Here is a 13,754-nt window from a genome sequence, read left to right on the forward strand (position 1 = left end):
CATTAACATGAAAAATAATATGAAAATAAAACAAAAAATAAAAAGTTATTAGAAAATAAAAAATAATATGAGAAATAAAATGAGAAATAAAAACAAGTTTACAACAGAAATCAAAAGTTAACAATGAAAAAAAAAAACAGAAAATAATATAAAATGAAAAAATAAAATACAAATAAGTCACTGAAAATAAAACAAAATAAAATATATGAGATAAAATGAAATACAAAAAAAAAAAAAGAACAGGGACAACAGCAACAAGAAAAAATTTAATAAATGACTATATTAATTTATATTATAAAGGGAACTTTTTTAATATATATTGAATTTTATTTCAGATCACTGGCAAATATATATATATATATATATATATATATATATATATATATTACTGTAACCTATATATTATATATATATATATATATATATATATATATTTTTTTTTTTTTTTAAGAACAAATCTAAAAACATTAAGGATTATACCTGCATATATGTTGGCCACTACACCACAATCGTGCAAGACACACAACATACATACAGCCAAACACATACAAGACATTTGGTGCGATCATGACAGACATGTTCATTTTGTAGCTCTGCTCAACACACATATCTAAAAATAAGCATATAAATGAAACCACTGAAGTGCATCTGATTGCAGTTGACTTGACAATTGCCCGCTGGCCACAGTAGCTGTCATAGCTCTGGGATAACGGTTGTGGGGTTGATGCTTGACTCGCCAGATCTGCTGCTTTTATCATTGACTTGATTAGAAATCGTCCTCTTGCTGTCGCCGGGGAAAAAAAAACATCCCTTACTGCCTTGATCAAGCATTCCATACAAGAAAACACAGAATAGAAACGTCAAATGTGCATCAAATGATCCTTAACACACATGATGGTTCATACATGCACAAATACACACACTCATGCATGCGAGACGAACACATACAGCGCTTTGAATGTTAATGAATGCAAAACACAAAAACAGCATTTGAAATGCGTTTTGTCAAACAAATTAAACATTTCGCATTACATTACATTTGACTCACGAATCTGTCTGAACGTAAACATCAACAGTTTAGCATCACATGACTGATCCCAGCCAATAGTATGCACTTGCAGTTACGTCCATCCTAACACAATTGTTTGTGAAGATGCGTAAAACCCTTCAAGCCACGGTTTTACATTCATTACGCTGAGGACCAAACTAGCATGTTTCACACTAAAAGTCATGAAATCCTTTCTGCATTTTTCTTTTTTAATCTTCTTCAGTCACAGTCTTCAGTGTTTTAATGAGGTCTGCCAATGTAATATGTTATTGTTGTTATTTTAATAATGCATTAAAGATAAAATTATTTCTCAAAATTTTGATATGAGATTAATTTTATGTATTAATCAGCATGTGATGTAATTATATCAAGTTATTTGCAGGGCTATTATTGAAAAAAAAAAGAAAAAAAAGAAAACATACTTGAAATAAAACAAATATTAACAGAGATAAAAAAAAAAGTAAAAATTATGTTTCAGCTATAATAATTAATGTTATTTTTTTTCTTGTATACTAAAACAACTAAAATGAACACACACACAAAAAAAATTATTAAACAAAAACTGTTAAAAATAACAGAATATTAATACTAAATAAATATTCTACCCAAATTATGAAAACTTAAAAAAATATATAATAATATATAAGAAATAATATAATAAAATATATTAAAATAGATAATAAAAAACAAATTCAACAATATTAATGAAACCTAAAACAGTGTTATAGTATCTTGATACTAAAATAACAGACTGATATACATGTGTGTGTGTGTGCGTGTGTGCGTGTGTGTGTTAATACTAAATATCAACTTGAATACTAAAACAACTAAAATGAACACACACACAGCTGAAATACTAAATAACTAAAACTAAAACTGAAAACTGAACAACTAAAGCATAAATTTTTTTTTAATAAAATACAATTCAAAATATTAACAAACTATAACAGTATACTATAACAGTATATATATATGGATATATAGAATGATATAAAATAATGATAGATATTATCTGTATAATAATACTGGTAATTTGATTGATGTAATTTAATTAATTGGTTCTATTTTAATCCTTTCTGGTGTTATTAGCAGGAGAATCTCCAGCTAGCAGAGTATAAAAGAGATCCGGTTTGTTGAAATTCCATCTAAACAGTTTGTCAAATGTCTGGGAGTCTTATTTCAAAGACTTCACAGCGTCATAAAATGTACAAATGAATTCAGTACCAAAAGCAAATGTAAAACTGGTCAAACCAGGCTGTTCTTTTATTCATTTTTAGGCACTGAAATGTACATGAAGCAGAATGGAGTAGTATCCATAAATGTTTGACCAAATGACTCAAAAGAAGAAAAAACATCTATAGTGGGAATCATTAAAATCCTGCAGTGAACTGAACTGAGGAAAATTATATTTTTCTTGCCTGCAATGAGTCATTCAAATCCAAAGACTTTTCACAATCCAATCAAATAACAATGGATAAAATCAAGACCCACACCAACAATGCTGCCTCAAGTATGCTTTTTCACATAGAAATGTGTCATATTGCAGACGTAAAATGGATTGTGAATGCTGGTACATGCTGTTTAACTTCACAATATGTGTTATTCACATTTCATTCACATATTAGATTATAACACTGGTGCAAATGCTTTGAAAAGTTAAAGCAAGGAGCAAGACTGTATGAGAAAGCAGAGGAAGTGGGCATGTCACCATCAGCAATACTGCATAAATACCTCTGATCTACATAAAAGAAAAAGGCTAAAAAAATAGAAGGGGTGGATGTGGGGGACGTGGTTATGAAGAAGATCACTCAAAAAATGATCTAGCAAGAAAGGGGAGACCTGTACTGAAGAACTGTTGTTGCACTGCATGAAGCAACAAAATATAGCAGCATAAAACATCCTAAAAAGAGAGGTGTGTGAGTGTGTGTGGATGAGCTGAGGTGAGGAGTTCATGTAAGGGAGACAGGAAGTATCAGAATGCAGAACTGAAGAAGAGGAGAGCGGAGAGACCGTAGGGAAGTGAATCGCACAGAACTAAATGAAGATTCTGTGAACAATTCATTTAGTCATTTCGAGAGAAAAGAATGAACACTGTATGGAAACCAGTTCCTAGAAGCCTGATTTCAAATTATCAGAACAGAAATCATTAAATGTATTTTTAGATTATATATTTAAATTGATCATGTCTAGTAACTTTGCTGTGTTTGATATTTCTCTTAAGTACACATTGTATTCAATTTTTTGTGTCTGTGAATGTCTGTGAATTTACATACTGTACATACCATGAAAAAATATAAATAGATTTTTATCACACACAAAACAATAACATGCTTGAAAATCACAACCGATTGAAAGCAAGACTTGCATCATGTTTATATTATAAAATTCAGTAATTCTTTATTAGTTCTATTTTTTCGGTAGATGAAGACATTCCAGAACCGTTGGAAACACACACCATGAAAATAATTAAATTACAGTATTTTTTTAATGGAACCAGTTGATTCCTAATCCTAAAAATAAATTATTAAGAACTTATTACAATTAAATAAAAGTGATGAACAAAGGTGGCTTTTAAAAAGTTAATAAATCACAGTTATCACGGTTGAAGTTTCAGAATTTTTAATTTCTTTGTTTTTTATTTTATTATGATTTACCTTAACATTTTTAAGTAGCAAAAATAAAAGGTTATTTAAAGAAAATTAATATAAAATAAATAAAAAAATAATACTTAAGAACTATTTAATTTATGTATATGCAATAAGGGCTATGTGATTTCAAAGTTTAACATTTCTGATAAATTATTATCTGATAAATTAGTTTTTTTTATTATTTTATACATTTTATATTATTTATTATTTTTCTTTTATCTTTCAAATTTACTTAAACATTTTTTAAATCAAATCAAAAATAATAATTGGAATGATTAAGAGATTGTACAAACACAAACTTGTACAAACTTGCTTGTTCACACAACAGGAGCAAAGTACAAACATTACTGATTATGAACAAAAGTGGCTTTTAAAAAAATATGCAAATCAATTAAAATATCGGGGTTGAGGTTCAAGTGTGCTTTTCAGCAGTCCAATTAAACCGAGCAGCAGAATAATGTGTTAGAATAGCGGATGTTTCTCACCATTAAAGCTGACATTTCTGATGTATCCCAGCAGCTCTTTGCCATCTATGTTGCTCATGCGGGGACAAAGGCCTGGATATCCCGAACAGAGGTCCCGATGCATGCGGTGCAGCGCGTAGGCCATGGCGTACACCGCATCCATCACAAACTGCACCTTTCCCTCTTGCTCGTAAGTGGAGTCCCTGCCGACCTTCTCCAAGCCTGCAAAAAAGACAAAGACGACATGAGTCCAGTGCAAAACTTTTAAGCTCTCAAATCTGGCCCATACGAGTTTAGAGATCCTGTTTTTCATTTGTTTCCCTAAACATGACCAAGTTTGGAGCAAGATCTTGGCTGACTCTGGGATGAGGCATTCATTTATATGCAAGTTTAATTTATTGGCAAAGCTTTTCAAAGGATTCCCAATGCAATTTCTTCTTTCCAAAACATGCCAAACTAATTCACACAATGCCTCAATGCCTGATGATGAATTCATGCCGTGTTCTGCGATAATTAGTTTATTAGCGCCGGATGGAGTGACCTTTCCACTGAGGTTAGCAAAGAGAAAATGACAAAAACAAACTACAACAACATGAGTGCGAATCCAAAGCAAAGACTTTCGTATAACTTTCCTACAAACCCTGAGTTCGAATACTTTTTACTTAGCTTTAACTCAGTGTTTTCAGTATCACCCACATGCATAATCTGAAAGCCGACCCTGCCGTGACTCTCTATAATATCTAAAGTTAATTTTGGAGTGTTGATACCTCCGTTTACCCACTTATGTTAAATCCTGCGTAAAGCAACAAAGGAGAGCTTTAAAAAAGTAGCAGTAGCAGAGAGCAAGTTAACAAGTCCAAGCGGAGCACTGCTCAATCATTGAACTTGTCGGGCTGGAATTTATTTAGACTCATTTACAGAGAATAAAATACAACGCATCTCTGTGGTGGACTGAATTTACAACTCAACTGAATGGGAAGCTTTTATCTCACCAGAGGGAGCAGTTTCTCATCTTGTTCAAGCAAAGACTGGATTATGAACTTGAAATAAGGCTCTAGACTGCACAAATGAAGCCGACTTTGGCTTCCAAACATGGCTATGAGATCCCAGGGGATTTAAGGCGTTACTGTGCTTGAAAGATCCTGCTTTATAAAACTTTTAGAACAAGATTAAAATAAATAAATAAATAAATAAATAGATGATTAAAATAAAAACAATTTACTAAATCATGTTAACAACCATAGAACTAATCACATTAACAATCACCACACAATTGCAAGTGTGACACTGCTTTTATACAACAGTCCAATAAACAAAAAGTGTAGTTGCAAGTGTCCGAGAAACACACAGCAGTGATGTTCCTAAATTAATCAGTTTTTTTGAACAATTCGGTTGGGCGGATGATTCAGTGACTTGTGTTTGTTCCTCAATAAATCTCTGTTTTTAAATTAATTCAATGATACACTCATAACAACAGTTGTTTGTTAAGTAAATGATTCAGTGATTCACTCATAGAGGCTTGTTTTGTTTCAGAATGAATCAATGTTTTTGAATGAATTGGTTGAAAGAATGAGTTAATGACTCACTCATAATCAGGCACGGACTGGCCATCGGGAAAACCGGGAGAATTCCCGGTGGCCTGGCAACAGATTTGGCCTGCTGCCCTGTTTTTATATATACTGTATATATATATATATATATATATATATATATATATATATATATATATATATATATATATATATATATACAGTATATAATTATATATATATTAATAATTGCCTGTCGAATGTACTAAAACAAATATTTCCGGATTCGCCATTGAATAATAAAAAAAAAAAAATACAATAAATCATGAAATAGTAGTTGTGACTGGCAATGCTATGCTTCTGCTCTCGTGCAAACTTCATTCTCCGCCAAACAGTTTCGCTCATAGTAATAAATGCAAGAGACTTGAGAATAGATGGGAAGCACCCAGGTGGAGCAGTGAGGCAAAACTACTGACCTGTTCAGGATTTCAAGTGCAGATCAGTTTCATCTGTAAATAGACTATTGTAGTTTCATCTTTGTTTACTTAGTTAAGTATTAAACTGTTAGCACCTGTTAGCAGTAGCAATGCATTACTCATCACTCATAACACTGTATGCTAAAGGACATCATTATTATCTGTTGTAATGTTACAGTAGTAATTTAGCAGACAAATATTCACATCGTTTTATAATAGATTTAGAGGGAGCTAGGGCAGACAACACCACAACCATTACAAAAATTAGCAATGGGTAATTTTCGTAAGGTAAAAATATGACTCATTATAATGCAATAACATGTTCGGTATTAGGATTTTACTATAAAGAAAATATGATGCAATTGTTATCGTAATAATTTTGACATTTATCAGAAGACATTAAGAGACTGAAAAGGAAAATGGAAGTGAAGGTGCAGTTCAGGAAAGAACTTTTATTTATTTTGCATGACTCCAGTCTACCTATGTTGATCATTGGCCAGTGTCATGTGAAAACAATGCACCTGTGTTGATCATTGGCCAGTGTCATGTGAAAATATTGAACCTATCAGCAGTCTGGTGTCATGGTATAAAATGGGGAAGTTTTTATCACTTGGGATGCGTTGTCACCCGTAACGCCCCTTTACGGAAGTTGCCATTTATGAATGGGAGAGTATCTGGAGTGCCGTCTCTGCGTTGTGCTGCTGTGCATAGGCTGCCCCTGGCTTTGAGCTCATCAACGCACAACCCAATGCATATCATGGTCACCGACCGTGCATAGTACTGCGTTGTGAACATCTTCCGGTTGAGTGACATGATCAAAGGTTTCACCTCTATATTATGGGATGAGGTGTGCGTCTGTTGACGTAACGCATTGCTGCCTTGCCTGGGCTTATTCCGGTCATCGTTTTATTGGAGTGAACTTTGTGTGTGTTTTATAATTGCAGCCCTGGACATTTAGTCGTGGAAGTGTTAGAGGAAGTGTAAGAGCTGCAGCCCTGGACAATTACTCGCCGAAGAGTTGGAGCTGTTTGTTTCATTCTTTTGATTTGTTTTTTTTTTTGTTTGTTTTGCATGTATTGTATGTAATATAATTTTTTTTAAGGTTTAAATCTATATTGAGTTACAAGGTGAGACTGATTTGAATATTGTCTTTGTGTATTCTTTTTTTCATGCTTGTGAACTGTTGACTTTTTCTTTCTTTATTTGGGGCTGGTTAGTACCAGCTAATCATTAGTGTTTATTGTTTGTCCTTTTTCTTTTTTCCTTGTAAACAGCGTGAGGGGGAAAGTGTATAGAGGAGGGGTTTAGCTGCTGTTTAAAGGTGTTCAAGTTGAGTGCCATGCTTCTTTGAGTTGACCTCACCAGAGTGGGTGTGTGTGGGTATTAAGTGTGGTGTGTGAATTGAAGATCACAGCAGGCCATCTCCCCAGAGGCGTGTCTACGTGGTGGCCGGGGGTGGCACCGACCCCCTCTGAAATTTGCAGAGGCGTGTCTACGTGGTGGCCGGGGGTGGCACCGACCCCCTCTGAAATTTGGTATACTTGTTTTTTAGTAAATTTCTAACTGCATCTGGAAGTGGCGGATCCTGGCATGTGTAGCTGCCTAGGGCTGCTTTCTTCTCCTCTTTATAATTAATTTTAGGTGGTTTCTATAGCATGATATTTGACATATCGAGAGCGCATAATGTTACGTGTTCCATGTACTTCGCGAGCACGAATCTCCACTCACAAGTGGATTTCCTTCACTCACACAAAACTGGATGTGTGCTTTTAAATTATACATTGTTCTTTTATGAATTGGCTCTGCTTTTGCTCAGAGATTACGTGTATGCTCAAACGTTCTTGCATCACCGAAGACTAGAAGTGCTTTTTTTTCTAATTCAGATGAGTAGGCTTATCTCATTAAATGGAAGCAAGCTGATTATGAGTCAGCCTTCTTTAGTTATTTATTTTATTAATAGCGTACTTATTTTAGTTAGGTGCTTAACTTATAAATATGCATTTATTCAATTGTTTTATTAAGTGCATTTGTATTTTGTTGTTTTTGTATATAGTTTTGCAATAAAAGCGTATTAACCAGGTTCCAGAAATAATCACTGAGGTGCTTCTAAAATTAGTGAGGGTGCTCTAGTCTTAATGCCCATTTTCACAATTTTCTCCCGTCTATTGCTTTGGTCATTGTGTCAATCACTGCTACTTCGAGAGTGAATCCCACATAAATATGCAGATGTCATTAACTTTTGCAACGTGTGTGTGGCTGAAAAAACAAAGTTCTACATTTTAAATGGATCATAGACTAGAAAAGATTGCAAAGAGTGCTCATTACCACTAAAAATGCTGTCACTCTTTGTTTAGTGAGTGTATACACGATGTATCTTAACATGCCGCAAACCATTCTTTTTTGTGAATATTGCGCCCTCGATGTTAATGTATTGAATTTTTAAATTTTTTGTATTTGAATAAAGCTTTGTTGTATTTCTTATTTCTTTATATTGAATTTTTGAATTTTTATATTGAAGTAACGAGCCTGTTAGCCCCCTGTTCTGGGGCTGGTAGTTCCCGGTATATACCGGGTGGCGTAGTCGAAAGTTAGTATAATTGTTAGTGCTTCATACAGTTCCCTCCAGTACCTGACGCCTCTCGCTACATATATAAAAATAGGGTTATCATTGTTTCAGAATTTGTTGTGGGAGTATGGGATGGCCTGGATGAGTGTGAAATTTCCCGGCCTGAAATTTTGTCCCAGTGCACTCCTGCTCATAATGACACTCATTTGTCGTCATCTACGGGTGTAACAGTGTAACCTAAAGAAAGAGTCAGTGAAAAATCCTCACCACCTCACCAATTCACAGTTTGACACATACAATATGATATAGACTAATATAATATCAGTGTTGGGGAGTAACTAGTTACATGTAACAGCGTTACGTAATTTAATTACAAAATAAATTTAACTAATCAGTTACAGTTACTGAGAAAAATTTGTAATTAAAGTTACTTATGAAAATGGTAATTACAAAGGGGGTTACTTCTAAATATTTTCTGTAAAAAGCTAGGATATGCTGAATAATATTAATTTGATGCTTCCCTTGTTTTGATGTGCACAATGCCTCCTGCCATTTAAAGACTGTTTAGTAAAGCAGTTCTATTCTGATGCTTTAGATTCTCTTGTTTTACTTTGCAGCACAGCACGTCTGCCAGTTATATCAATCCACATTGCGGACGAAAGCTTTAGGCTAAAACCTGAGTTGTCACCATGGCATATGATAAATATGGATTCCAGTGCCGGAAATTTAAAAATCAAAAATCAGAATGATCTCAAAGCAAAAAGAAGTGCTAAAGTCTGAAAAGTAATAAAATGTAATCAGTTACATTACAAGTACTTTAATGAAGTAACTGAAATAGTTACAGTAGCCTACTTATTACATTCTGAATGGGTAACTTGTTATCTTAAACCTATTACATATCTAAAGTTACCTTCCTAATACTGTATAATACAATATAAAATTATATAATATACAAAGAAAATCACAGAAATAAATTCTGAAACATTTTACAAACATCTCTGCAACTACAGTACGCACAACATCCTAGTTGTGGGAGTTTTGCACAGGTAAGCAACACTATAAAAATCCACAGTGAAACTGAATTTAAATATTGATTTTTTTTAAACCCATACAATTTTAAAAGTGGGCTCTTGGAAGTCAGAATGGCAAATCTTGATGCATACAGTTAAGCCAAGCCATTCTGTGCATAAAACACAGTCCAAACACACATTAGTCTCATAATCAGTCCCAGATCTGAAGGCTGAGTAAGTCTGGAGGCTTGAGAGGGAAGGATCTTTTGTCTAAATGAGTGATGAGTGGCAATGCAGAGGACACAGAGCCCAATCATTAAAACCAGCATCTTAATTAAACTTCATTTACAGGCCCTAATTCAATTTGCCCAGGATGAGACCAATACATATTGCCTTATTGAGCTCTGCCGTGGTTAGATGGGAAAATTAGATAAATGTCAAATTAATTACTGAGATTTTTTTTATCATCAAGAGATTAATAATAATAAAAAAAAAAACAACAACATCAGAGGCCATTTTGGCTTCTGATAGCTTTGAATACATTTCCATTAATAGAGTGACATTATAGCTGCAGTTGTTCGTCATATTTTAAAGCTTCAGAACAGTGATGAAATGTCAGAAATTGACTGACATCTGCTGGGCTAATTTTGTGACTGTGAAATATCCCACAATGCAATGCATTTACACTGACCGTACAATTAAATAACTTATGACTTATAAGTAATGACAAACTTATTTCAAAAACTATTTTGTCAGTTAGAATATTTTTTACACATAATTGGATTGAAAATACAAAATTAGTATTTTAAGGACACATTAAATGGACAAAAGGTGACACTAAAGACATGTATAATGCTACAAAATATTATTTCATACAAATGCTGTTCTTTTGAAAACTTTCTATTCATCAAAAAATCATGAAGAAATATATCACTGTTTATACAATAATATTACATTTCAACATTAATAATAATAAGAAATGTTTCTTTAGCACCAAATTTAATTACTAATTTATATTTGAATTTTTTTCTTAAGCATCATGTGACAATGAAGACTTATCATGCAGAAGTGATAGGAAGGAGGAAGAAAATGTCATTATGGACAACACAGCTTCAGTACAACTGACAAAGACATTATGAGGACGTAACTCCTTACTGCACAGGGGCCATAGCATGACAGAAATCGCCTAATTTACAATCCAATTGACTTTTAGGGTTTTGGGAAATCCTGTCAGTGTCAATCTGTTGAACATTTCACAGTAATGAGGAAGTGGAACTAGAGCTTCTCGTAGCTGGAGCACTTTCATTTATTAGGTCCTCGGTTTCCTTATTAAAAATGACAATTTGAAGTGAATATCAACAAAAGGGCATGTGTTATATGAGCTGCTGTTTATGTTGTTGTCTCAATGGCAGAATAACTGCAGATTCTACTGCACTGGAGTCAGATGCATGATTCCTTTTCCCACACATGTACCTTTTTTCTTCTCCAATTAAAAAGCAATGTAAATCAGGCCACGCACTTGCATAGGATGGTAATATTGCCCCGCTTTTTGACAGGATAGAAAAGGTATGAGGGCAGATGGAAAAGTAGCATGCTAAATCTTAGAGTTTTAATGAAATCTAAGCTTGAAGACATTTATTGAAGACAGCTGTGATGGCTACCTGACTAGACTAAATCATCAGACCTCGCTCTATACAAATGGCACTTATAATTTGCAGCAGCTATGTTTTAATTATCATGCATTCATTTGAAGGTTGGGTAGCTGACTTCCCAAGCTGCAATATTGCTTTCAATTGCATCTGGAAACCCTTTGGCAATTTTCATGAACTAGCTAGTGACAGAAGTTCTGCACAGGCACAAGAAAAATTGTGATCATCTTAAACATTAATCATTACAATGAGAGCCTTTCGTGAAATGATTGTGCTGCATAATGGGAACTTTATGTATTTACCTGTCATTTTGCGACTTCTTACCCACAGTTCCTTAATTGCAGACACAGCCACCCTCTGGATTAACCACATTAGATTGTGCCTTGCTCAAGGGCATGATGGGATATGGAAGTCTTGATTCAAACCTAAATCTTTGGTATTACCTCCAACTCAATTATTTAAACTTAAACTGCTACACAACTTTTAAATAAATCACTTTTCACTGCTTCTCAGATGTTTCTTCTAAGAAAAATACCTGCATCTCCTCTGTATACAAGTTTGAAATCATGAAATATGATTTCAAGCATTTCTCTTCAGATTTATTCAAGATTTATTACCTGAGCTATACTACACAATACTACACTCTTGTCTCATTTGTCTCTTTCTCAGATAAAGGTGATACTATAATTAAACTGAGAACCCAATATGATCTCAAACATTTCTCATGTAATTCTTCCAAGGCCAAATAATCTGAGCTATGCTGTACGTGTTAATTTGTCTCAGTTGTATCTATTCTCTATTCTCCTTGGGAATTTTGGGAGAAACATCTGAGACGAAGGTGATACTCTAATGGTTAAATTATTTAAACCATTACATTTCTTCGACACAGCTTTTAAATATATTGTAAATTAGATGTCTCACTTGTTTCTTCTAGTTCACCTCATATGGCAACTTTATAATCTCACCTAGTGTCCTCTAGAGTGCTCAACAACATCTCAGGCTGTGCTCAGATTTGACAAGATACCAAAGTCTGCAATGAAAAGTCATGAACTCAGCCATTTCTTTTTTAATTCTTCCGAGGCTGAATGATTTGAGCTATGCTGACCACATGAATTTTATTTTAAAAAGTTTATGTTATTTATACTAAGGAATTTTAGGAAAAAAAATTGAGACAAAGTTAACACTCAAATGAAATTATGTTTCATTTGAGTGTTAACTTTGTCTCAAATGTTTCTCCTTAAATCTGAGAACTCCCTACTCACCATCAAACCATCAGGATACTGCTACACAACTTTCAAATAAATCACAAATGGGATGCTTCATTTGTTTCTCCCAGAACAGTGATTCTCAAATCCAGTCCTGGCGGCCCTCCACTCATGTCTCTCGTATTTAACACACCTGATTCAGATAAGCAGCTTGTTAGAATAACATTTCATGCATGAACTGTGTTCCAATTGACCGGGTCCCTACACAGTGTTCACTGCTCCCTACTCCCTGACCAAGAGAAATCTGTTGAAGTTTATTTCACTTCAGAACACTTTTTCAGGGATTTGCACCACGCCACTGCCTGAAGCGTCTTCACACACAGACGAAACTTATTAGAGATTTGTGAAGTGTGACATAATATAAAAAAATATATTTAAATTCACATCTTGCACACTTTAATGCCCATTAAATGGAACATATATGCTCCCTTCGGAGCATGGAATCATGATCTGGAATCATGACAGAATATCCTGTGATGTCCACTTCGCAGGGCACTAACGGTCGAATACAACAAATATCTGGAGTGAAGGGAGATACATATAAAAATGTGCAGAGCCGTGGGGCGCGAGGACTGGAATTGAGAACCGCTGTCCTAGGAAACAGTGGAGAGTAAGTGGAAACTTCTACTCAAGATGTTCTTCTCAGATGTGTCTCCTCAGAGCAAAGATATCTCAGCAACGTCTCTAACTGCTCTTGGATTTGCCCAGCCACCAAAAGTCAGTATCAATATGAGTTCAAACATTTCTCATCAAATTCTTCCAAAACCAAATTATCTGAATTATATCTACATTCATTGTACAGCCCGTATTTTATTTTTCGTAATGAATTTTATGAGAAATATCTGAGGATCAGTTATGTCTCCTGAGCTATAAAAGAGCAACCTCTAAACAATATAGGCTTTGTCACATACTGTATTTGATATACAGTATACATTTTAATCTTTATTACAAGTCTACATTAATCTACATACAGTCTTAAACCCGGCTTCCTTATGTAAAACAGATTATAATTTATTATATTTTTAATTTAGCTACAAAGATGACACAAATGACTAGGGTTTTCTATGTTTTTTTTTTTTCGTACTCATACTGTTTCTTG

General features: G+C 34.0%; 1 protein-coding gene across 1 annotated transcript in view; it reads right to left on the reverse strand.

The window, feature by feature from the left end:
* The window catches only part of LOC109100632 (metabotropic glutamate receptor 8-like), a 92,581-nt gene that overhangs the window by 22,750 nt on the left and 56,077 nt on the right, over positions 1–13,754 (reverse strand). Inside the window, exon 5 of the mRNA XM_042715545.1 lies at positions 4,182–4,382. Within this exon, the coding sequence (XP_042571479.1) occupies positions 4,182–4,382 (201 nt within the window). The remainder of the gene's footprint in view (positions 1–4,181; positions 4,383–13,754) is intronic.

The sequence above is a fragment of the Cyprinus carpio genome, chromosome A25, assembly GCF_018340385.1.
Source record: "Cyprinus carpio isolate SPL01 chromosome A25, ASM1834038v1, whole genome shotgun sequence".
NCBI classification, from domain to species: Eukaryota; Metazoa; Chordata; class Actinopteri; order Cypriniformes; family Cyprinidae; genus Cyprinus; species Cyprinus carpio.